This window comes from Trachurus trachurus (genome assembly GCF_905171665.1).
Source record: "Trachurus trachurus genome assembly, chromosome: 3".
NCBI lineage: Eukaryota > Metazoa > Chordata > Actinopteri > Carangiformes > Carangidae > Trachurus > Trachurus trachurus.
The window spans coordinates 13,164,795-13,191,937 of record NC_139893.1 but is presented as its reverse complement, the minus strand read 5'-3'; the positions used below and the strand labels follow the sequence as shown (position 1 = coordinate 13,191,937).

At 42.4% G+C, this 27,143-nt stretch overlaps 2 protein-coding genes across 2 annotated transcripts; both read left to right on the top strand.

Moving 5' to 3' along the window:
• The first annotated feature begins 967 nt into the window (after positions 1-967).
• On the top strand, positions 968-8,516 carry atmin (ATM interactor). The gene is made up of 4 exons (XM_084001711.1): positions 968-1,329; positions 3,806-3,931; positions 4,620-4,819; positions 4,923-8,516. Exons 1-4 carry the CDS (start codon positions 1,021-1,023, stop codon positions 6,727-6,729), a joined length of 2,442 nt encoding a protein of 813 aa, XP_083857837.1. The 5' UTR covers positions 968-1,020; the 3' UTR covers positions 6,730-8,516.
• Positions 8,517-12,591: 4,075 nt separating this feature from the next.
• Positions 12,592-17,073, top strand: LOC310984164 (protein phosphatase 1 regulatory subunit 3E). Its single transcript, XM_083969300.1, has one exon. It carries the CDS (start codon positions 12,883-12,885, stop codon positions 13,801-13,803), a length of 921 nt encoding a protein of 306 aa, XP_083825426.1. The 5' UTR covers positions 12,592-12,882; the 3' UTR covers positions 13,804-17,073.
• The last annotated feature ends 10,070 nt before the right edge of the window (positions 17,074-27,143 follow it).

The following is a 27,143-nucleotide window of genomic DNA, read 5'->3' as shown; positions in this document are numbered from 1 at the left end:
CCTTTAACTTTTTGTGTCATGTTACAACCACAAACCTAAATGTATTTTATGGGGATAGAACAACACAAAGTAGCACATAATTGTGAAGTGGAAGGAAAATGATACGTGGTGTTCCAAGATTTTTTACAAATCAAAGACCAAATTTGAACTTTTGACCTACATGCAAAATGCTATGTGTGACGGAAACCTAACACTGCACATGAACCTGAACACACCATCCCCATCGTGAATCGTGGTAGTAAGATCATGCTGTGGGGGTGCTTTTCTTTAGCAGGGACAGGGAAGCCTGTCAGAGTTGATGGGAAGATGGATGGAGCTAAATACAGGGCAATCCTGGAGGAAAACCTGTTAGGCTGGGACGGAAGTTCACCTTCCAGCAGGACAGCACCCTAAACATAAAGCCAGAGCTACGACTGGTTTAGATCAAAGCATATCCATGTGTAAGAATGGCGCAGTCAAGGTCCAGACCTAGATTCTGTGGTAAACTAACTTTAAAATTGCTATTCACAGACGCTCTCCTTCCAATCTGACTGAACTGAAGCTATTTTGCAAAGAAGAATGGGCAAAAATTGCAGTCTGTAGATGTGCAAAGCTGCTAGAGACAACCCAAAAGACTTGGTTCAACAAAGTATTGACTCAGTGGGGCTGAATCCTATGCACACCACACTTCTCAGATTTTTATTTGTAAAAAACAAACAAAGAAAACAAACACCATGTATCATTTTCCTTCCACCTTACAATTATGTGCTACTTTGTGTTGGTCTACCACATAAAATCCCAATAAAATACATTTTAAGTTTGTGGTTGTAACGTGACAAAATGTGGAAATGTCTAAGGGATATGAAGAATACTTTGCAAAGCACTAAAATGAATGTTACAATAAACTGCGGGTCTCTTATTTTGTAAAACGGAAGTATAGCACTTATACCGGATGTGCCTCAGTTGCCCTCTCGAGAGGAAGGTGGCAAAACAGCCTTTCAGACAAAACTGAGGGACGGACGGCATGCTGCCGTTCATTCAATGCTGCTGCTGCTGCTGCTGCTGGGGCGATCATCATCCAAACACAGGATGGACTGTCAACACAGAAACATGGCTGCCTCTGCAACGGGCAAAGCGAATAACAACAGGGACAACAACGTCACAACAGACAGCACGAAATGCCACGAAGAGTCTCTGTCGCAGCAGTCACGGGAAATCATAAAACCCACCATCACGGAGCTGACCAAAGAAGTGAGGACGAACATCCTGTGCACCGTGGAGGGATGTGGCAAGATCCTCCCCAACACACCTGCCCTCAACATGCACCTGGTGAAGTCGCACAGAGTGAAGGTAAAGGCTGACAAACAAAAAGCTGCTCACTGACCAAACGGTCCACGAGTGTGTGCGTAACTGCAATGCTAACTTGGCTAACTCACTGTCGAGTAAACACTGGAAAACGCAAGTCATCCGTGACAACTTCGTCTAAGCTAACTATTAACACCGTGGTGGGGGGGGGGGATGCGTATCTAACATTACAACCAACGTTAGCTAAAAGTTTGTTTAGCTACTGTAAATGGGCGATGATGCGCCACCATTAGCGAGCTAGCTGCTGCAGTGGGACTAACGTTAACTAGCTATGTTATCAGTTATTGATTCGAATCACACGTGGAAATCGATGATTTTGCGTTTTTTTTGCTTTTGTTCTTTTTGTTTGATATCAGATCTCCACCTCCTCTGTAGAGATTTTTGTGTGGTGGACTATTTGTGAGGACAGGAATCTGGCGAGTATCTGATTTGGCTCTGATAGTGTGTTTGTGTGTGAAAGAAGGGATCTGTTTATCATTGTGTGGTAAGAGTCTCTTCACCTTTCAGATACTGTGCGACCACAGGGGCATTATTGAGTGTACTACTACTACTTCTAATAATAATATTATTATTATTATTATTATAGTCAAAATGGGAGCTGTCCAGCCATTTGGACCAAAGTTTACCTCTGACCTCAGTTCAGATATCCACACTGGACTGGGCTTTCTCGTGGGAGGCAGTAACTCACTGTTTCCTCTCCATGAATGAAGTTCTTTGCTGGGAAAGGCTGCCTTTTGTCCCGCAATAGACTAAGCTCTTTGTCTAAAATAGGTGAATGTGAGAATTTGAATGAGTTCTTAGACGTAGTCCATTTAGTGCAGCCAGAACTGTGTTTAAAGGCCCAGTCTGTGGTCTGAACATCCTGTTTCAAAGCTTATATCTATTACTGAAGCGGTCCCAATTCAAATATACATCTGTACTAAACATTTTTGGATTACAAACAAACCACTGAAAGATATAGGGAGCTTTTAAATGCCAATATTTATTTGCTGTTCAGTGTTAAAACATCATTTAAACGTTTGAGTGTGAGTTTTGCAACAGTCCAGCTCTGTTACTGATGTGCATTTGGTGTACAGTGGGGAAAGAAAGCTAGTGACAGTCCCTCAGTGATGGTATTTGATTTTGTGTCTTTGATTGCAAGTCATTTTTAATGCACACACAGTTTTGTGAACAGTGTTAACAGTGGCGATGATGCTCTCGCAGACATGATTACAACATGCTTAAATGCTATACTTTGCTCACTCTCTGCGCTTCCTTTATGCATTATGCATGAGGACAGACTGCAGGACTGAGGCATGATGTGAAACACTGTATTAGTTTGTATTATGTCCACTTAAACACCGCTGTGCTGCATCATTGCGCAGCAGTTATGTTTTTGCTGATCAGTGACTGTTCATGTATCTTAACAGAGTAGCTGTTTCCCTTGTGAATACTGATGCATTTCATTTAAGCTTGTGCACTCATCCCAAATCAGACTCCCTTCCTAAGCCTATTGTGACTGTGTTTGCTATTTAGCAGCAAGAAAAGAACAGCGATAATAAAACTAGTACTTTGATTTATCATGTTTTCATACAGTCTCCTCAGCAAGAGCTGATTAAAAGGCTGTGGACAGGCTGGTGTAGCGAAAACCGCAAATCCTTGACCCCCTCTGTCTTTTGAGCTGCAGCCAAATACAGAAAGATGACAAATAATGTCATGACATGAGTCAGGATTCAGCCCACAGCAATATGATGTAGCTGAAGCAAACAGCAAGAGCATTTATTGTTTGCAGAAAGTGTCTCTTTATGCTAATTTGTTATCATAAACCAGGAGGGTATTTGTCAGCGTCAGTTGTTCAGCTGCCTCCAGTGCTACAGCAGATGGAGGTGACCTTGACCACTGGAAGACTGTAAGCATTAATGACTGTTATGGAGGCCGATGGTTTTTTTTTTCGTCATCTGCTTTCACCATGTACCGTACATTTAGTGATGCATCATGCTATTCATTTAATGATATAGTGTGCTGACAGCTGTTTTAGCAAGTCTGGCACGGGACAGTGAAGGGAGGGGTTGTACAGCAAACTGTTAAATTCCAATAGCTGCCAAGAACATTTGTTTCTTTTTCAGTTTTGTAAAGTAGAGCCTCCTGTTCGTTTCTGTTGTATCTTCTTCAATATACACACATTTGCTTTCACAGGGGAAAGACAGTTAGACAGCCTGAAAGCATCACATTTATTTTTTTGTAGTCCTGAATAAAATAGTATAAAGAGATAGGCTAATGTTTTTGATGTGCGGCACCGAAGCCATCTAGTGACAGCGCTACATGTCTTTGTAATGGCTGCTCGTACTGTATTTGTGGTAATACCAGAATTTGTGTTCGCCTTTAACACTCACAGTAAGCTATGCTGAAAAAAATATCTTAACATCTAAAGCTTCTCTTTGTCCTCTCTCTCCTTGTCTTTTTCTGTCATTGTCACCCTCAGGATGGTATCGTCAATCCCACGGTCAGAAAGGACATGAAGGGCTCTCAGAAGCTTTACTGCTGTCCCATTGAGGGCTGTCCCAGGGGGCCGAACAGACCCTTCTCTCAGTTCTCCCTGGTCAAACAAGTAAGCCTGTCCTCCAGTGTAAGCCTATGCATGCAATCAGTGGATACAAATGATGAGATGTCAGCTCTGTTAAAAAGACAAACTCAGCACCAACAACATTGTCAGGAAAGATGGTAGTTTATTGATGATTACTTGACTTGAATCCTGAAATAAATCAGAAGAAAACATACACTGTGTATAAACATGTGTGTATATGTTTGTTCTTTCCAACATACCTGTTTACCCTCTGATGCTTTGACATCAAATGCTTTTTATGTTAAATACTATGTACTTTTTCTGATAAAAGTAATAGCAAAGGTTGCTGTTGCGAGGTTGCATGTAATCATTGATGTAGGCCAGGATTTCTTTACTAGGAGATAGATTATTTCTTCCTGTCTACTCCCTAAGAGAAATTGACTAGGTGATTAAAACTGATAAACAAGCAAGCCAAGCTGCTGCTCAGATTGTTTCTCTGATAACTTATGATCCTGGAGTACAGGATGCTTCACAGGGGAGCTGAATTACCCTCAGAGGTCTCCTCTCCCTGAAAACAAATGGGCCGATGATTTAATTTGGTAACATCACAAAATGACACAGTTTGGTGGATGCAAGCTAATTCATGTAGAAAATGTATACATTATAGCTTTAAAAAAGTTTATAAAAATAAATTTCATATGCAATATTGCTCTTTGTTCTTTTTTTATTGTAGCACTTTATGAAGATGCATGCAGAGAAGAAACACAAATGCTCCAAGTGCAACAATGGTTACAGCACAGAGTGGGACCTAAAGAGGCACATAGAGGACTGTGGGAAGACCTACCACTGCACTTGTGGCTGCCCTTATGCCAGCAGGGCTGCTCTACTCTCACACATCTACAGGACTGGACATGAGATTCCCACAGAACACAGGCATGTACATTCATCGCAACTGCTTTTATTAAAACTTTGTGTTAGATTTGGCAAAAAATGTAGATGCTGACTTTTTCTGTACCTGTTTTTTTTTTCTTCACAGAATTCCTCCTGTAAAAAAGCGAAAGATGGAGAAACTGTTGATTGGTTCTGAAAAGGTCAAGAGCATTGAGTCAACCTGTCAGATCATTCCTACGACTAAAGAGCTGACAGAGTCTGCTCTCCCTTCTCAGACAACTGTTCACATCCCAGACTCACTGAGTCAGAACTCCTACCCCAGTAAGAGCCTCCAGAAGCTGCTTCTACCAAAGCCCAAGATGGCATTAGTCAGTGTTCCTGTGATGCAGCTAGCGCACCTACCCATCCTCCTTTCATCCACAGAGGGCGGGGCTTTGAGGTCTGTAGTGCTGGCAGTCGACAGCCAAGGCTCTGTCAGCACTCTGCAGCTCCTGCCACAAGCCACAGGCGCAGTGGTGCCCCAACTGGATGCAAAGAGTTTAGGTTTCAAGGACAGCATGCCCACTTCCCGTTCTAGCCTGGGACTGATAAGCACGGGGGTCCAGGTCAGTCTGGAGGCAGAAGACCCGTCTAGCAACCTGGCAGGACAGCCAACATTCACCTCCACCAACATTCAGACAGACAAGTCATACTTGTCTAAAATGCCCACAGGGTTGGGTGTTGGGGAGGGAATGGGCTTGTGCTCTGTGGGTGAGTCCTCAGTATCATCCTGCTCCCAAACAGACATCAGCGTGAGTGCCCAAGTCCTCCTCCCTGTCAGTGTTGAAACTCAGACATTCTCCTCCCGAGCCAAAGCCACATCTTCTATTGGAGCTCAGACGGACAGCCAGTGCCTGAGCCAAATTCCTTGCTCCTCCTCCTCCTCCTCCTCCTCCTCCTCCTCCTCCTCATCCATAGCACCGTACAAAACAAGGCAGACGCAGACACACTTTGTCATGCCACAATCGGAGGAGAAGGCTCAGGACCAGGCTATCATGTGCACTGACATATTTGGCAATGACTCGCTGAGTGTCTCCACCCAGACAGCTCTGGACCTGGATGACACCCTCGCTGCTGCTGCAGGAAGCCACATATACGAGGACTCAAAGTCAGCGAGTGGCATGTGCTTTGGGGTGCAGACAGATGAGCTCAACTCGAACAACGTGGCAGACAACCAGACCCAAACGATGACCCTGTTAAACGACTTGGAGAACATTCTGTCGGACAGCATGTCAGGCCACCAGGTGCTCACTGGGGCGTCCGCAGGCTGCGAGGCAGGTCTGGGCTCTGTTCAGGAGCAACACAACGGCATAGACTTTGACTTTGAGGAGTTCCTCAACGCTGTGCACATCCAAACCCAGACAGAGGAGAGCGAGTTGGGAGGACTGGGTACAGACACACCTTTGGAGTCTCTGGACATCCAGACCCAGACAGACTTCCTACTTATTGATGAACTGGACCAAAGCGAAGGACCGAGTCGAACCCAAGCCAGCGACCTGGAGCTATTTGATACTCAAACTCAAACTGACCTCAATTTCCTACTGAACGCTGGAAGCCACATGCCCCTGAGCAGCATCCTGAGACATTCAAGCTTTTCTATGAGCACCGAGTCCTCGGATACAGAAACGCAGACTGATCTTCCTTCATTTCCCACCGGCCTCTCTGCTCAGACCCCCGTGAGTCAGGGCGAGCAGGCAAGGCTGCTGAACAGCACAGAGACCCAGACTGTGACCAGCCACGCCGAAGGCCTGGGACACCTCTTCCTGACCAGCAACGAAACACAAACCGTCATGGATGATTTCTTGTCGGCAGATCTCGCGTGGAACATGGAGTCCCATTTCAGCTCTGTGGAAACGCAGACATGTGAGGAGCTTTGTGCCCTCTTTCAGCACCCTGAGAAACCCAACAGCTGAAGCTGTCTCAGTGAAGCTGCCCAAGCTTTCACAGTACAGGTTTCTGATATCTTCCTCTTCCCATAAGAGGAGGTCCATGGGTCCATGCTGTATTCTGGTGGACCATAGTCTTCGCAGTAAGAAGTCTGACAATGTCTTTGAACATTCCCCTGAGGTTGTCATGTCCACAGCCTTCCCCAGGTGTAGATCCTGACTGCTGTGCTGCACTTTATTAGCTCAGTGGGCGTGGTTTATCAGCTCCTCTGACCGTTTACATATTTATTTGCACATAAAGTAACATATTATACATGTCTTGTCTTAAATGCCAGTTTACGTCTATACTTCAGTGTATAACCACCATAGTCTCCGCTGTTCAGTCTTACTAGCAACGACTTAACATTTCATCAATGTTAGATCTGCATTTAAAAGGGATGAGATCTTCTGCTTCATGTGGCTGTCAAGAAAAGGCTTATAGAATTGTTACCCTGTATTACAGCTTTCAGATATGCATATACAGCATGAACACAATTTCATCTCAATTGTACAGTATACAATATTGTACGTTTAGTTTACGTATGTTCAAAATGTGCATGGAACCTGCACTTGGTCAGCAGCACAAATATAAAGAACAGTTCTCTGCTTTTGTTATCTGATGGATGCCGCTTCGATGTTGCCTCATCAGCAGCGCCACAATGTACTCTCTCAATCCCACAAGCTTTGCAGTCAGTGGAAAACTTGAGCAGTGATAATCAGTTTTAAGTTCTACAGAATTAAATCCCATACAACCTTCAACAACAAGCAAGGCGTTGATCAAAGCTGTTAAGATGTGGCACAAGTATAAATTAAATGTTTGTCTTGTCGGTTGTTGCACACCTTTCACTGAAATGTGATTGTGAAGTTTGATGTTTTGTAAAACACGTTCTTTTGTGTCTGGGTCTCTGTAGCGAAGCAGTCGGCTGGAAGTCAGTTAGCAAAATAAGCTGTCATCGTCTGTGACTTATTCATTAGCTGGGTGTAAGTGTATACAGTAGCAGCGCTCTGAGCTGGAGTGATCCAGTGATGTTAACTGTACAGAAACACATGGTGGATTAGAGCTAGGATTAGCACAGAGTTATTGTGTGTTTTCACTATCTGATTTTGACTGACAGGAGTCCTGTTAATGTTAATATCCTTGTTGAAAATCATTAGACTTTTTCCACAGTTTGGACACAGTATTTTAATTTATTTAAACTGATTTTACTCCATTCTTCAAGCAACTAAACTTAATGTTTTGTTCTTCTGTTGCACTGAGTTACCTCACTATCCCCAGGCACCACATACAGACTGTCTTCTACTAAGGAACTGTACGCCTTCTTCATTTGTTCATTTTGTTATATCGGTGCCTTAACCCAAGTATTAACTTAAGTTCTGTTACAGACCATTGCTTTTGCTGCTTTTGAGGTAAAATATTTATCTGAATTATACAAGAATATGTTTTGGAAAATGATGTTGAATAATCGTCAGAATCCTTTAAGTCTTTGCTTTGCATGTTTAATAACACTCTGTGTTGGTATTTTCATCATGGTTGCATGAAATATTGGAATGTCCCTTATCCTCCATAGTTTCTATGGAAAGATTTGCATTGGATCACATGAATATAATGCTATGCAGCATTTCACTGAGGAGAAATTGTTTGATTGACATTTATATGGAGGGGCAGTTAATGCATAAAGTTAATTTAAAGACATGTTTAGGAATTTAAGAATGTACAGAACTTGACACTGTGCCCAAGTTTAACATGTTCTATTTCTTTTTGCGCCATATACCAACAGTTTAAAGACGATTATTCCATATTAATAAGGATTTTTGACATATCAAATTTCAACATGTCTTGTATTTAGATTTGTATTTCTAGTTTGTGGTTCTTTAATGCAAATACAGCATAGCTGCTCCCTGTCTGGTTTAGTGGCATGGGGAAAATGCCTTGCTTAAAACAGAAATTTGTGTAGAAGCCTTGTCAGTCTTAAGTGTCAGTTACAGTGCTTTATTTTCTCTTCTGTAAGGAGTGCATGCAGATATTTTCCCAGCACAAAATATTGGTTTGAACTATATTTGAGTTTTCTTGCCTGTATGTGTAGAGTTAATGGTTGCCTTGATTCATTGTTGAAGCTACACTACAGATGTTATTAATAAACTGCTGGAAAGTATTCACTGTATTCTTTGTCATTCAGTAGAGAAACTCAAACAAGGAGACGGGGGTGAATGTTTCCAAAATTGGTGTGCAAAAAATGCAAACAAGGGATATTTAATTTGTTAGACTTTATTGTCCCTGAGAGGAAATTATTTTTCACAGCACTGGACATCACACAGAAAATCAGTGTTACACTGTACACACAGCATCACTCAATAATGACCGGAAGAAATGTGTAAAGTAGAGCACAACAGCGACAGGCCAAACAGCATGAGAACAAGAAATGTTGCACCAAACCCATTCTGAATGCAACAGTTTAAAAGCTGCTATAGCTGCAGGCAGCAGGCTTTTATCTCAGTGAGGCCTTCTGCACCTCAGGGGCCTGCACGTTTGCCCAGAGGGCAGTACAGTGATGTGGTGGTTGAGTAGGAGTGCATGATGTGCTGTTGTATTTTCAATGCCTCAGAGTTGAGCTCTGCAAGGTGGGATGTGGGAAGACCTATTGTGTTGGCAGCAGTGATGGTTATGTGAGAGAGTTTGGCCCAGTTTGCAAGAGAGAGCATGTTGTAGAAATAGTTGGAGCAGTAGATCAGGATGGAATGAACAGTGGGAGATGGGGGGCAACACTTGAATTCCACACATCTGAAGTCAGATTTCTGCTTTATTCAGCTCTGAGTTTTTGAAGTTTGGCATTGTGGCTATAAAATCTACAGATTTTGATGATTCCCACTGCAGCCTGCAACGTCTTTTGTTCCTCTGTGCAAATTGCAGGCTTAAAGGAGAGCAACCTGATAGATTTGAGTGAGTGGATCCTTTTTCATACTTATTATAGAACATCTTTTTTTACTTTGATACAGTTAGATAAACACATACCCTTGTGCCAAATGGGTTTTACATAACCATTTTATTTTACATGCACACTCAGAAAAGACAAAAGTTTGGTAGGACTAGGTTAACACTGCAGCTCTTTTGATAATAGAACAATCTTGTGCAATTATTATTTTTAAATTTTTACAATGTACAGTATTATAATGCCAAAGAGGTAGTGTACGTGACAAAATCATCCTAGTTTAAGTAGTATTGCAGTCAGTGGCTAGTCTTTGGAGACCAATATGACAGAGTATACTCGGGGGATCTTGGCATATTAGTGCACAGATAACCCTTCCACACTGTGTAACCCAGACTCCATTCCCAGCCACCAGGAAACACTGATACTAAATGCTGTAAGGCTGAAGGTGCATACTGAGCAGATGCAGTAGTTTGGCCACAGATTATATCATGCATAAACAGAAACTACAGTATGATACTAAAGTTCAGACAAAGCTTTAGTGTAGGTTGTAGTTAAAAAAAAAAAAGCAGATCATGCACCCAGCAGGCACATAGCCAGGCTTCTTATGAGGTAGTTGCGCCGTTGCTAGGTAACTAGGACGGCTCAGAAAGCACTTGTGGGAACTGGTCAGAACCAATTAAAGGCCCAAATGACGTAGGCTATACAGCTTAACATTGCCGACTATACTTACCATAACAATAGTTATGGTAAATTACAAACACCTCTCGTACATCAAATTCGTTCTCCCAACTGACTATTGTAATGGAAATATTGTATGATGGTCAGAGCAGGTTTTACTCGGTTGATCCTGGGGGATAACTGCTGTAAAATACTTCAATATTGTCTTTTCAAGTTTTATTTCACAGGCCTCATACAGCATGAAAGGATACAATCTTGTTCCTTAGGAGAAGAGGCAGCTGGGGTGCATACGGGCTTGTGCACCTGTTGCAGTGCTGCTGTGGAGGACCTTACCCATCAGGTATCTCCTGTGGTGAACTGTGTCAGGTTTGGGGGTGACAGGTATCTGATACCTCTTGGAGATTGAAACACTCAGAGGAGAGTACAAGTGGGGGTTGTGCTGACATGTCCTGTGCTTGGAGGTCAGGGTGGCAGTGTTACTGGGAGGCTCTGTGTTACCAGCAGGGTCCGCCCTTGTTCCTCTTGTCTCACTCTTCTTCTCAAACCTGAAACAGTTTTCCTCAAAGGTTTCTCCCTCTGAAGCCTTCATCCCACCGCTGAGCTGGCCGTAAACCTTGAGATTCAGGTGTGGTGCCTTGATCGGTGGTAAAAATGTGAAGTTTTTAATGGGAACCGCTGCATTACTGGGCCGGTGGCTGTCTCTCTGAGGTTTAGTGGGCTTACTCTCTGACTGTTTTGAGGACAGGTGGTGAGGCTGCAAAGGAGTCCCTCTGACAATGTGTTCCTCCATTTTTCCTTCAAGTAAGAGGTGTGACGTAGTTTTCTGGGCCGGCCATTCTGCGGCATCTGTCTGAAGTGCAGCCACAGCTGTGTTACTCCAGGATCCAACCTGCTGATTTAATGGCGTAGATTTCTTTAAGTTGTTGCGTGGGCCTGCATTTGACTCAGTGCTGTCCGCAGTGGGGAGTGTTGGGTCAACAAACGTGAGCGTGAAGGTCGGATTGTCGGCCTCTTTTTGCTTTGGTTTCTTGTATCTATTCTGAGTCAAAAGTATGCAACTCAGTGGAGCAACTCTGGCCCAGCCTCGAACCTACAATGAAATACATTGTTCAGTGTGAGAACAAGAAACACTTATTGTGCAAAGTTCAAATTAAAACTTAGAAGCTAAAATAGTCCTAACGTTGACATGTGATCAGTTTGATACCAATATCAGACAAATAACAGGTAAGAGTTACAGTATATAAACAGTTGTGAATGTAATTATTACTAGTAGGCCTACACCTACACCTACATTAACAATATAATCATTCACTTACAGCTTCTTCTGCACCAGAGTAACAGTGATACTCATATGGCTCCTGTTCTCTCAGGGAGTCCTCCTCACTAATATCTAGCAGGACATCAACATGTCTCCTCTCTGGTGTCCTGTGAGACTCTTCTTCCCAGACAGCGTCCTCCTGTGTCGGAGCCTCCCCGTCCTCTGCACCACCGACAGCTGTGTGAGCCACTTCTTTTACAGTCGCCATTGCTTTTGCACTAAGTGGTGATACCTAGAAAATCGCACAAACAACAGATAAACAGATAGTTAGCTGTTAAATGTAGCTTTTACGCTTTGTTTAGCCCAGTTTTTACAAACCTGTTTAAACCATACACCTGTTTGTCACTGCCTGTGTGTTAACTCACCATATTGAAGCAGCTTCACTCCCTGTTGCATGTTGAATATGTTTGTATCACCACCTCAGTCTATAAAGAGGCGCTGAGCCGCAGTTTTCTCTCTGGTCGACAGTTTCCCCCAGCAGACAGCAGCAGCAGAGGCGGTGAATGCCTTTAGAGACGACGAGCCGCAACGCCGTCGTCCTGACAACCGGTAAATGCAGCGCAGCGGAAACGTGTGACGTAGAGAAAAGGGGGCGGGGCTAGATGAGCTCGCTCTGCAGCTCTGACAGGACCGTGAGTTATTACGTCTCTGTTATGTAATAGGAGTTTGTACATCACGAAATGCCCCTGAGTTCAGCTGTGTTTTAATTCACTTCCTTTATTGGAGCTATCGAGGTCGTTGTTGATGCTGCTGTGTGAAAAAGGGGGAAGTTCAGCGGTTGAATGGGAGGAAACCATCTTGATTAGCTGCAACGTTCAGTTCTGCACGTAGACGTGAAACTGTCACACACAGGTTCACACCAGCTGTGAGTGACAGGAGCATGATTTTACCACATGGAAACAGAGAGCGAGCGAGCGAGCGATAGGCTTTAGTTGTGGTGCAGACAGACAGAGGTGTTTCTTCGCTGTGAGCGCACGGTGAGATATTTCTTCTCACGCACGCCAAAATTCAAAAGTGACCGATCAGCTGGAGCAAACGCGCACGTTGCACAACAACAGCCGGGATTATTGGTCCAGCCCTGCAGAGTGTCAGCCTCTGACGCAGCCGGAGCACCTATCCGCGGGGGGGACACTGACACCTGACGGCTCCATCTCTGAGCTCCCCGGTCTTTTTCCTCACGACCACTTCGGCTCTGCAGTGCGGGGACTGCTGCGTCTTATGGAAGCGGAGTCTGTGCGTTCAGTCGTGGTCATGCTGCCCCCAAAGAACTGCCTGCCCAGGAACTACAGCTGCATCGCCGGACTGTTCGGAAGCCTGGCAGAGGCAAACCCTCGACTTGAAGACGGGGAAGACTTTGACTTGGTGAACGGCACGACATGTGAGCCCGCCGAGAGCCCCGTGGTGGATGAGAGACCACGGGGTAGAGAGGTTTCCCTGAAGCCACAGCAAAGTCCAAGCCTGCGTCGGAGATGCAAGTCGCTGCCCACACCCACAGAGAGAGCAAAGTTGGAGATCTCCCGCGTCAGGAGTCCAACCAGTCAAAAGAAAGTCCGCTTCGCAGACAGTCTGGGTCTGGAGCTCATTTCAGTGAAGCATTTCGATGATACAGATGAGCCAGAGGTGCCACAGCGCATACTGGCAAAACTACCCAAAGGACCCATTAACCATATGGACACTAAATTCCCACGCCCCCCCACTCAGTCTGTGTTCATGGAGTTGCAGTTCACCAGCCCCGGCACTCTACCCGGCTTTGAGGAGAAAGTGAGGGAGGTGAATGTCATGTTGGAGAGTATTGAGGCAGACGAATTCAGCCTCTCCGGTTTTGTCAGGGTGTTGAATCTGGCCTTTGAAAAGAGCGTCTATTTGCGGTACTCCTTAAACAACTGGATAACGTTTATGGACAGTTTGGCGTCTTATGTTCCGCACTCAAGCGACGGGGACACCGATAGATTCTGCTTTAAGATCGTGGTGCCTACCTACCTCGAAAACGGAGGCACTTTGCAGTTTGCAATTAAATACTGTGTGGGCGGGCAGGAGTTCTGGGACAATAATAATGGCAACAACTACAAAGTGCGGCGTCACCAGTTCAAGATGTCTCCACCGCGGGAGTGGGAGAACGGATGGATTCACTTCATCTGAGCTTTGTTGTCTGCAGTGGCACACTGCGTGCGTAATTTGCGCGTAATTTGATCCCCACGGGTACCTTAAATACGACAGTAGCCTGTTATAATGATTTTTTTTTCTGCCATTCAGATAGCCAACATACATTCTGTGACACAAAACGATTTCATATTTGAAATACTTGCCCAGACTGAGTGTTAAAGACCTCTGTGTAAGCCCTTGGCGAGTGTCAGGTGTGGGATGCTGTTAGATAATTTGCCTTGATGTCAGGGCTCTGTACCGCTTGGTGCCCTTTGGGAGGGCATGTCCACGTTATGTAATGTAGAAACACGTGCCACGGAAAACGTGCCGGCAATGCTGACTTCAGGCATCACTGTTCATTTCAGGAGATGCCGTAAATTTATTAGATGGCATGGTGTTATCAGAAATATCTTTTTTGGTTTGCATGTGTGCAAAAATATTGACATAATGCGAAGCAGAGAATTGACAGGCAGAAATATGCTAAGTGTATTCTATTTTATTCAAATAATAATTTAATGTATAATTTCCCTCTGTCATGCCATTGGAAATGCCTTATTTTGAGCCATGATGTGGGAGGTTGTGCATTGAATGTCATTCAGTATTTTCCTAAAGGCTCGAATACTCCCGATGTATTAGGCATTGGGAAACAGCCATTACCATTACATTTGTATATTTCAATCCAGGGACACCATACCTAGAGTCACAAACCTGCCTTTTAAACATTTCCTCTGATTCAACAGCCATTGTATAAAAAATAATTAATGTTATGCCGAATTTAGGAATCATGGAGGGAGGCCTAATGAAAGATAAACTGAAAAAAGTTTTTCCCTATACTGAACAGCATCATGCATATTTCACCAAATCACAAAGGTTATGTTTTTTTTTTTAATGGGCTTCAACATTCCTGTCTTATACTTCGGGGGTTTTTTCCCCTGAATGAAACCCCTGAACACAGCTGTTGTTCTTCCAAGGAAAATCTATTTAGTAGCAGTATCAAAGATGAAAATTTACAAATTTACCTCAGATAACGCGTGAACTTTTTCTCTTCTTCTTCAGGTTGATCAATTCAAAGCAGATGTTATTTTCACAGTAATAATTTTCTAATAGATATGTTCAAACACAAAAGTATTGTTGTACAATTTTGCAGATTCCAAACACAATGCATATTCATTTCTAATGTTATCGATCACACTGTGTAACTTTTTCATAGCGCAGTGTGTGTCTGTAGACAAAGTAGCTTCACACTGACGTCTGTGTTGAACCAGCTTCTGCTCCTGTAAAGGTCCACGGTAGCAATCACTGTGCAAGAATAGTGCTGCTCCTTCATCCATCACACATGAGCAAACTGTTATTGATCACCAATGGCCGATAGTTTCACCCATAGATTGCAAACTGTCTGACTGCTTCAGTTTCATAGAACATGTTTGCATGATGTTGTAGTCTTCCGAACCTACTCCCACTTATGCACACAGTCTCTAAGACAAACAAACTTGCTTTGTTTACTTAAATGCAGTTTTCCATTATGGTTTTTTCTTTGTTTGTATCATAATCTCAGTGTTTGTGAGTGTGCAGAGAGTTGAGACTCCAGTTCTGTAAGTAGAGGAACAGGCAGTGTGTTTTTTTTTTAATTTCCATGCTCTGACAGTAATCTCAACATCACTTTGGGCTTTGTTTACATCATCATGGCCTCAGAGGAATGCTCTCCAGTGAATGAGGCCATCAGGTCGGGATACGGATAAAAGACTATTCCTGTAACCACTTAGTTTTTGGAGCAGCTCCACTGTGAATCCATCGGCAATGTTTGTCTGGAAATTTGTCATGGTTTTTGTCATTGCAGCGCCACACTTGATATTGTTAGAATAGCTTTGCTAGAAATAAGAGACAGCCTGTGACTAAGTCATATTTACTACCACTCAGCAAATAGCTTTATCATGTACAGTGTACAGCACTGTACTGCATTTATGTCATCTGTTCATATAAATACACTGGATATAAAAGGTCTAGGCCATAGCAGAGCTTACTGTGTGTTATATTGTTAGATCAGTGTATTTACATATTGTCTGCTTTGGTGTATGTAAATGTTGTTCAAGCATCCATGCAGTGCAAAGCCAAAACGCATTAATTATCCAACATGAGATTGCTGATTAAGGGACAGAAGAGATGCATCAATACCAATGAATCACTCCCAACAGAGGCTGTGATTTCTGATTTGAACGTTTGACTGACATCTGATCAGATTTGCTCTGTTAGTCAACAATATTGGAGCTGACTGAGTATGATTTCTTTTCTAATTTCCACAACATGTAACCATTTAGTTTAAGAAACTGGGAAAACTGTGAGCTATCAGCGCTATCTTCCACTCTGCTCTTGTTATTGGTGCATCCCTATCATCAAGCAAAAGAAGGGCTTCTGGTTTGATTAGATTTTCACTTTTAATGTATACGTAACATTTTGCATCAGAATTCACTGATATATAGATACATAGTAAATGTGTTAATGTTTCATATTGAATGTCTTCCTATTACTGTTCTATGTGGTGTGTATTTTTGAAGCATTGTAAAAGCGGCAGCAGATTGAGAGACATGAATGGTAAAGGTTTGTAACTTGATGATCCTTTGAGGATGGATAAATTATGAAACTAAAGTTAACAAATTACTAAAAGCACACTTACTAATCAAATCTGTCTTCATAGCCTCTTAAATTAAGGCTGGTGATAGAATTGGAGGAACCATGAACTATGATATTGTGTGTGTCAAAATGATGTTTTATATGATGGTAAGATATTGCGAAATCTGCCCTGAAATGTGGACCAAGATGTGAGCAGTGTATATGAATGAAATGAAATATTGGGAACCACATGTGCACAACTCCAGGTGTACATTGCCTTACTAAACCCTAAGTTTACTTAGAGACAGTTCAAAGAGGTGAGAGATGGCAAGTGCTGGTTTGTTCAGGAATAATGTGAGTGCAGAACGTGTGAGCGGTGGACAATGATGAGGACCATATCTGGGAAATGAAGGATAACATGACACACGATGTGGTGTTTGAAGTGTTTGGCTTGAGTGACTTATGATTGTAGCTGATACTGAGCCGACTCAGTCAAAGCAGGTATAATGCACTTTGAGAGAGAACAAGGAAAGGGGCATGGTAGATCAATGAAAGCTTCTCCTGTGAATAGCTACTAACCAAGGTGTTTCCCTTTCTTTCTCATATTTTATTGCACATTTCTCTCACTGTGGAAAACCTAAGAGGTTTTTATTGTTTTCTGTAAATCCTATGCAGACCTTTTTTGTGTTGTAACATCAGCAGTCACCTGGCTGTTTTAATCTGTACTATAAACTGTCCATTTATTTCTTATTTTGCAGTGAATGTTAACCATGTTTGCACGTTCAGCTGAAACATACCTTCATTTTTATGTTCTGTTTTTAATGTAACCTATATTTTGTTAAAACAGTGGTTAATAAAGCATTTGTGATGATAACCACACACTCTGCCAGCGATTTAAGCTCACAATCCCCAATGTAACCTTTATACCATGGCCTTTACTCAGTTTCTCCCAGCTTATGATGGGAACATTAAATGCAGTCTGTTGCATAATAGTGTAATCGTAGCTATTATTCCAAAATCTCATCTCTTAGACTCAGGTAAACCGCCACAGTTTACTGTTAATATAACATAAACTCAGATGTTATGTGATTTATATGCAATGTCTGACTGCAGAGCTGGGTCTGGCTGCTATACAGCAGCTGAGCAATTCATTAGCAAAAGGGGCTGTTGCTAGTTTCCATTCATAAAGTGACACAGTCAGACCACAGTGGGCTACTGCCATCGCCATTGTAGACATGGCTGCGGACATGTCCTTGAATTGATTACAGCCTCACGTCACGCCCCCCTGTGTTTATGAGAGGGAGGGGTCGGAGCCGGAGCTTGGAGCATTAAAAGATGCAGCAGGAGCTGGGCAGAGGCACAATGAGCAGAAGGAGCATGTAACAAGATAATGATATTGTATTATATGGGACTTTGCTTTTGGTTACACCTACGTTGAAATCAGGGATAAGCTTTGCACACTATAAAGCATCCTCATGACTCCATGCTCCACACATTACACCAACTACTCAAAGATTTCCTGATGGCATAGTTCTAGTAGTTGATAGTCTGACTTTCTCTGGACTGACTCTTTTGTGTTTTGGTTTTGATATATTTTTGTTTACCTCCAACAGTCATACCAGGGGCCCGTTGTTCGAAACCTAGATAAGGGATTAAGCCGGGATATGTTGGTTATCCAGGCTGAATTTAGCCTCAAGTCGGTTGTTCAAAAGCTGGATACCTTTATCCTGGTCAAGTTACTATGGTGATTTATTCTCTGCAGCTAGCCTGCTCCAGACCAGGCTAACAGCCAGGCTAAGTTGATTCTGTTGTCTTTATCTGTGAAGTCAGCAGTCACTCTGATCAGAAATCAATGTGTTTAATACAGTTATTCCATGTTCTTATGTACATATTGGCCTAATGTCTAAACAAACAAAATACATTTACAATAATTAAAAAACATGAAACATTTACAATATTTATTAGGCTATTTTTCTTTTCTTTTTTTCATAATTAGGCCTATTCATGTGCTTCACACACTGAATCTTTGCATCTGCCAGCACTGCCTGCTTCTTCAGATGCAGGGCTACAGATGTCTGATGGTTTGTGAAATCTGTAAAACACATTAGCACAGAATTGTGCACACTGTTATTCAGTCAATACTCACTATTTTAGATATCTGTGACCCATCTATGATATTTTCTATGACCACTAGTACTACATGGCTTCTCATAAAAAGCAATGGAGCAAAAATAGCAATAGATTTATTTTTATTTTTATAAAATATGTTACAAAATGCATTGGGCTAAATATTGGTTGAGGGAAGAAAACAAGAATAAAATTGTGTGAGCAGGCACCTTCCAAATAATTTATACACCTCATTTGAACATTGTTATCAGCAATTTATTGAAGCACCAGACTGCATGATGTTCTTATATTTAATTAATTTTCACCTGTTGCACTTTTGGCCACTTGTAGGCTATTTGTGCTGTATGAACTTTACTTTAGATGATAAAGAGATTTGTGCAATGTATCAACTTCCACTGTTCATCATTAAGGCATTAAAGCAACTGTTAATTTGTGAAAGGAAAGTTGTGATTATAGTTTTGGATTAGGCTACTTCCACATTCAATCAGTCCACAGTTGTCCGCTCTCTCTGAGCTTTACGACAGCAGTGGTGCTTTTTTTTTTTTTTTTAAGAGGTGTGTCACCTTGCGTCGAGATCCACTGTTGATTGGAGGAAAGTGGGCACACCTGTCCTCTCATCGGTGAATCTGTGATCAGTTTCTGTGGTCTACTGACGAGAGAATTAGTTACACCTGGCTTGACAAAGCTGCGCCTTCTCAGCCTGGCTCGGCGTTCCAACAACCAATTAAGCCAGGATGGACTTATGAGACTTTGTCCAACCTGGCTTTTCCACTTATCCTGGATATCTTTATTCTACTTTCGAACAACGGGTCCCTGCATGGGCAATTCTTGTTTAATAAATCCTACGCTAACCACCATGTGATTTAATAAAGCTATACAGTCTCTTGAGTCCATCAGCAAATGCAATTTAATCGCTGATAATGGAACTTTAATATAATTCTTGACTAATGAAAAGTAAAGTCTGATAATGGAGGTTTGTCTGAACACTCACACAATACAATTTTACTTTAATACAATAAATAAATTAAACCTGGATTAAAACGTTCTGTGTGTATATGTGTGCTTGTGTATTTGTGTGGTAGGTATACATTGTGTATGTTGTGTGGGGGGTGTCTTAGGGAGCTTTGGTGTCAGATTTGGAACATGATCCTGCTTAATCTTCATGTAAACCCTAAGGCAGTGATGACTGAGCTGTGTTGGCCCACAGTCAGTGAAAATTGAGTTAAACTTTGCTTACTTATGGCTGTGTTGAAGGCAACCTGACAGTCTGTAGCTGCTCTGCATGCCGATATAGCACTCTCAGTGTGAATCCATATGGCTGGTCAATAAAAAAGCCTGCTGTGTGGTTCCAATTTAATATGATTAGAGCTACTCAGAAGCTTGCTTCAGGTGGAAAATCACAAAATTCCCCCAAATACAGAAAAATATAGATTAAAACATTCAGTGTCAGTAAGTGGTGGAGCAAGAAATTAAGACATGCACAGTTTGATTTAACTGCAGTGTGGCACATTTGTCTTGTCTGGATTATATTTGACATTTTGTGAGATATTAGCCATCAACCAATCAATTTACAGCAAATATTCTTGCATGAGCTACCAACTCGATCAGCAAAGAGCATGCGTTGTTGTCTGTGTATACCAAGTAATTGTAATCGGGCAACATTGGCATGCAGTCTAACACCAGCTGCTTATATAACTGCTGTGTTCATGTGACGGTGACATACTGATGGCTCTCTCCCTCAGGCGCCTGGCATTATTAGACCGCAGCCACAGACCCACAGCCACTTTCATCACACCTGCGCAGCGTTTCCCTCCTCATCCAAAATGTGTCCTTCAGCTCCAATAATGTATCCAAGGCGATGCACTCAAATAAGTTTTGTGATTTCAGTTTAAATAATTTATGTGAGACATTCAGAGAAATATTGGGCTATTGATGAGTGCTGACTCAGCAGCAGTGAGGGTTGCAGGCAGCGTAGGGATGAAGCTATAATATTGTCTCAGTGTGAACTGGACCTGAATAATTAATTGGCTAAATGATCTTTTACAACTTTGGAAAAGATCAGTGTGATGTTTTGTCTGCTCACACACAGCTAACCAACACTGTGTCTTCATTCTTCTGGTCACAGCTGTGTCTTTTGCATCCTTTTTCTTTTTGCCCTCCAAGGCTTAATCGGTCATCAAGCTGCTTTCCCCAAAGGTTCTTGTTAACACTGCACAGTCTCCCCTGCCCCAAAATAAAATCTTACACATACAGTGTACACATTCACTTGCTCACAAATCGGATGAGGCAGGAGTCAGACCTCATTTTTGTCAAACAGTCTGCTTGTCCACTATTGTCTTCCTATTGCCCTCCTCTTACATTTCTTCCATCCTCCCTGAACCAGCTCCACTTTTTTTCAGTCTTTAGGTCTAAACCTTTCCTTGTAGTCAAGACTCAAATTGTTTTTTTCTTCATTTGCTCATTTGATGGCATAGTCTAAATGTAATTCAAATGATATGATATAAATGTTTAGTTGTTGCATTTTCAATAACTGAAACATTTCACATGTTAAATGTCCTAAAATCATACGTATCATGTGTCATGTGAAGTGGTCTTAAAAGAAAGTCTATGGTATATGAAATATATCATGTGAAGTTTAGGGTAAGGTGTGATTGAGTCAGTGTTCAATACATGTACATCAGGAAACACTGATGGAGGTTGCAGCACAAGATGCAGACTGAGTAAGATGCAGGTTTAGCTGTTTGCTTGTTGTGAACCCAATCAGGAACCATACATGATTGAACAGGTAGCTCCACTGCATCACTGTTTTGTTATGTAAAACTAGACAAACAGGCTATAATATGCACACACACACATATGCAAAGAGCCCAGAATTAATCATACTGCAGTGAGTTTGTCTGTGTCTGTGGGGAGCTTTCCTGTGTTCCAGCACTCTGTTTTGTTGCACTGCCCTCAGTGGAAGTTTCCACTTTATTGAAAAGGTTTGTTGTCTTGTTTCCACACAGCATTTTTTAGACATGGTGCAGGAACTAGGTTAGAGAGGCTTCACAGGAAATACTTTCCTGACAAAAGAATGGCCATGCGCCATAAGTGCATACCACACTTTACAAAGATAAGCTCATATGTGGTTTATAACACCAGAGAAATAAACAATAGACCTCTGTGTCCGGTGCTGTGTCCGGTCCTTTACTATAAAATGGAAATTCAAAATTATTGTCATGAGTCATAGTCACAGGAAAAAATAACTGAGTTTGAACTTCTGCACTCTTGTCTCTTGTTGCTGCCATTTGGCAAAGCACCCATGGCCCAATGACACACATTGACACTGGAGCTATAATGGTCTGGTTTCACCTGCTATTTAAATACAGCTACCTTGGATTAAAATATGAGCACTAAATACACCAGTCTGCTTTGTGCTTTAATATTATTCCACCAAATGCTTGCATGGGCCTGGTGTAGATATTAAAGAGCACTCATGCTATATACAATGTGAAAGGCTATTTTGTAATAGATGTTATTTCATACACAGTAAATGGAGTATGCCTGACACTGAAAAACTGAAAGTGATTGAGAAGTACCTTGAAAAAAGTAGTCCTATCCATTGTGTGTGAGATGTGAATTCAAAGAGCTCTGCAGGCCGTCCTCTCCGCCATCAGTGACTGTTTAGTATGCTGCTGATCTTATTCTAGACCTCCTAGGTCTGCCAGCCCTTATGTAATAAAACACTGTGGTATGGGTGCAGCAGGAATTGTTGCACAAGGCATGATTACTATGAATAAAACAAAATGTACAACACTACATTTCCTTCATCGTCCTAAATGTTTCATCCATATATTTTGCATCATTACACTCTGGTGATTTTATTAAAGAACTCGGTTTCTTGTTCTATACCTTTCAACAGATTTTATTATGCCCTTCTCCTCCGTCTACCTCCCTCCTAACTTATTTCAGTGTCCTTTTTGACTGTATCTGGTTTTTTAATAATGAAATGAGCATTCAGATCACTGCAGACACAGTAAATTTCTTGCACTGGCACCAGGAAAGAAGTCTGGGCCGAAGGAGCTCTCATAAATAATCCACTGACTTAGACCGTTTCCATGCTCTCTCATCAGCTCTGCATCATTTCAGTCTGACCTACGATGAACAAACAGAGTCAGAAAGCATCACACTGACAAACAGGTGGAAAGATCAAGTGGGTGAGCACTTATATAAAAACACGTTGGTGCGATTTCTCACATGCTCAGAAGGGCAATGTGGTGAGTGGAGATTATCAGTGGAACATTAACCATCAGCAGCTTCCAGCTGACAGGTGCCACCTGACAAATGCAGCACAGTGGTATTAAAAGTGTCTACCTGCAGAAAAATCAGGGACCAATCCAGCGATGTGAGCGTTTATGATAGATAGATAGATAGATAGATAGATAGATAGATAGATAGATAGATAGATAGATAGATAGATAGATAGATAGATAGATAGATAGATAGATAGATAGATAGCACACAACAGCATAAAACAAGATGCTGGCTACCACAGAGTGGTAGAACATCTGCAGTAACTTCCTGCAGATGTTAAAGGAGGCCAACCTTCTCAGAAAGTAGCACCTGCTCTGCCCCTTCCTGTATAGGTGGTCTGTGTTCACAGACCATACAGGAAGTATACGGCATGTGACCAAACGTATACAAGAATGGAGCAAAAAGAACACATGACTGCCTCTGCAATAATGTCCTGGGAAGGCTCTTAATAACATTTTGGAACCTGGTGGCAGGAATTTGTTCCCCTTCATCCACAAGAGTATTAGTGATGTTAGGCACTGATGTTGAGCGACAAGGCCGAGCTCTTATTTGTCCCAAAGGTGTTGGATGGGGTTGAGGTCAGGGATCTGTGCAGGCTAGTAAATCCAGACACACCCAACTCAGAAAACAATTATTTATGAAGCCCATTTTGTTGCAACTCACAATTACGCACAATTCAATGGATTTCCCTTAAAACTAACTTGTGACATACAATAGGTCCCAGACCAAATGTACACAAATGTATGTGGTGTAAGTAGAAAATGGTGGTTGGTTGCTGGATATACTGTAGGTGAAAGGAGCCATACAAGGGACTCACTTGGTATGAAATGCCGAGTTAAGGAAAATAGAAAGAAATCAGGAACAGGATAGTGAATGAACAGACAGGAGCTAAGTGCTGTGGTTGAGATCGCGTCAAGAGTGAAGAAATAGAGCAGAAGACTCTGAATGAAATAGCCTTGACTGAACTTTTGCCAAGTTTTCTCTAGAATATCAAAATGTCTGAGTAGACTGAGCTATATACTAGTTTATCAGGATCCACATTTTTCAGGAAGTGGAAGATGAATCCAGTTTATGCTGTGACAGACTAACCTCCAGGGATCTTTATGGGTAAAGCCATTCTATTAGCTATCTGATTTACATGCCATAAAAGCACAGACTGTGTATGTGTGTATGTGTGTCATTGTAATTGCCTAAGGGAACAAGAGGAAGGGAAAAAGAGAACACACTCAGCAGCAAATGGAGAAGGTCACCCTTAACAATACTCAACGGTGGTAAGAAAAGATGTATCAGCCTGGTGTGCCTCTCTAGTGTGTCTGTAATAGGAGCCAAGGATGTCAGCCTGTCTGTCGCTGTGTGTCCCGGCTCAGTGGAATGACTTAGGAACCCTGTCGCTCTCTTCTCACCATTGTCAACCCTACAGAGGTGCCATGGGCATTGTGTCACAGCGAGTGATGTCACCGACTCCCAGCCCCGCCCTCATTCCTAAATAACTACCCCGTCTGCTGTTTAGGAGCAGGACCTGGCGCGTGAGTGATTCAGCAAAACGTGACTGCTGTCAGTACGAATATTTGTTAACTTGTTTGCGGGCGAATCTCTGTGCAGATGGGGCCAAAGATTTGTGACGTATCAAGCATGAAGCAGTTAGTCATGCAAAAACATCAAAATTCTATTTCTGTACTATTTGTGTATGTATACTGTGTTTCTGTGTGCATGTGCGTGTGCATGTGTGTGTATATTTAGATTGTCCTATCTCTGTCTGCACTATGGTAACCTGAATCAGATCCTTTTCCCCCTGGTGGTTTTCTTCTCTATAAGCCCCGTGGCCTTTGGGTGTGGTGCACTCACAACAGGTCTCATGAAATAATTATGTTGCTGCACTCTCATACACCTCTGTGTGTGTCTGGCTTCTATCCCAAAGCACTCTCTTATGTCTCTCCGAGTTGCTCTCACAGACAGTGGCAAGTCACATGGCGTGAATGTGTGACTTGATGTGCTGTAGTCTTCCTCTGCCTGTGACCCCCAGCTCAGCTGCTGATACCCACTCCATGCTTAACAATACCTACACGTCATCCACATATGTATTGGAAGGATCAACATAATTCCAACTCGTCCATAAGCCCTATTTAAATATTAAAATTTCTAAAAGTTTTTTGTTGTTCTTCACACATTTCAGGTTAATATAACCATTTTTAATATTTCATAGCTTTGATTTATTATGAGCTTCTTCTGCTAAAGTTTTCACTGTCTTACTTCCTTGATCTGCTTGCAGAAAAACAACAACAACAACAAAAAAAAACAAGATCAATTTGTAACAGACAGAGAGAAGGTTCTGGGGTCAGTGCCTGGGGCCAAGACATGGCCAAGGGCAAGACATGCACATTAGGTGTTGCCTGTAAGTGTGAATGTGAGCATCACTGTCTCTATATGTCAGCCCTCTGACAGACCTGTCTAGGGTCTATACCTCACCCTCACCCTTTGGCAGCTAGGACTGAGTTCACCCCGCTCCCTACACAGACAAGCAGTATGGATGGATGGAGGATGGATTTTGGTCTATATAAAACATGTGCAACTTGATTTGACTATATCTACTCTCTCCACGGGGGCATATCTCTTTGATAGCTTAGCTGGAACTTGTGTGTGCAGAGTAGCTCTTAACATGTGCAATTGATGTTTTTTTTATATATAGCACGTGTACACGTGTAGGAAAAAGTATTTCTGTGTGATGTACCACACTGATGCACTTCATGCATGTGTGCACTGATACTCTGCATATGGTGACTTCTTTTACTCCCGGGGTCTGAAACTGACTCTCTGCTGCCCTCTTCTGTGCAAAAAATTTAAAAACACTGCAATTTACTGCGTCTAAGCTCAGAATTTTATGTGACACTGTCTTTTGGGAGACAATTCATAATCTGTTCCCAGACAGATGACAGCCTTATTGTTAAAAACTGTCGTTAATCCTACATCGCTGGTAGAATTACAGAAATATCATGCAACACACACACACACACACACACACACACACACACACACACACACACACACACACACACACACACACACACACACACACACACACACACACACACACACACACACACACACACACACACACACACACACACAGAGAGAGAGAGCCAAAATCCTTTTAAAATGGTGTAAATCCTCAATGAAAGTCAGGTTAATGAATGAGGTTTTGTTGGTGTCCCATCTGAAGGCTTGTGTTGGTGCTCACAACCCTCTAAATGTGTCTCATCTGTCCGACTGCTCCACAGGTTAGCAGATTAAAGAGAACAAAGCCCAGAATATGAGCCTGCTGGCAACAGAGACACAAGCGATTGCCCCTGTCTCTGGGGCTCAGTCATCACAAGCGGCATCACTGCCTCCATCTGTCTGAAGAACTGCTCTCTCTGTCCCCTCTCACACTCCCATCTGGTCTCCTCTCCCCTTTTTTCATGTGTGTGTGTTACCATGACCCTTAACACCATCAAGTGTGAAGGCCAATTGCATTCAGACTGTCAGCACTGCACTCTTGTATGTGTGTAATACATCTACATCTACATTCTTGGTCCTGCATATTAGACATGATCACACACGCGCACACGTAGGCTACACACCAAACACACACACACACACACACACACACACACACACAGCATGCAGACATATTTTTGTGCCAATCAGCACAAGTGAGTGCGCTGCTCCCTTTTCTCACCAGGTGTGCTAATCTCTCTCCTCCTCTCCCTCTTTCTCATTTGCTCTCATCTCTCCAAAGACTGTTACCATGGTGACCTACCACTTCATCATAGGTGAGACCCCAGTCCTCCCAATCTACCAGCAGGCCGTACCAGCAGAGTTACCACACTGTTGTCCCTGTTTCTTCTGGCTACTTCCTGAAATTCAATTCAAACAATGAAGATAAAAAATCTCAGCTAATTCATCACATCGGTCGTCAAACATATCTGACGCTTCCGTGCCACGAGGAAGACGTTTTGGCAGGAGATGAGGGGATGGCTTATGATTTTGGCAGCGCTGTGCAAGTGTGTGAGTGGATGCAGAGCGAGGCTCTTAAGTGTCCTTCACTCGGTGTTGTTTCAGCTGGGATGCCTCAGGGACAGCAGGGAAAGATCCGGAGGGGAAATATTCAGCAACACACAACACAAATAGAGACAGAGAGACAAATACAGACTAATACTTAATTCCTACTGTCACTGATCATTTGTAAGACAATCCAAAAATACAGATATTAAATCATTAATCAATGTGGGGTTTAAGTTATAACATCCTCAGACACTAATAAATTGTTAAAG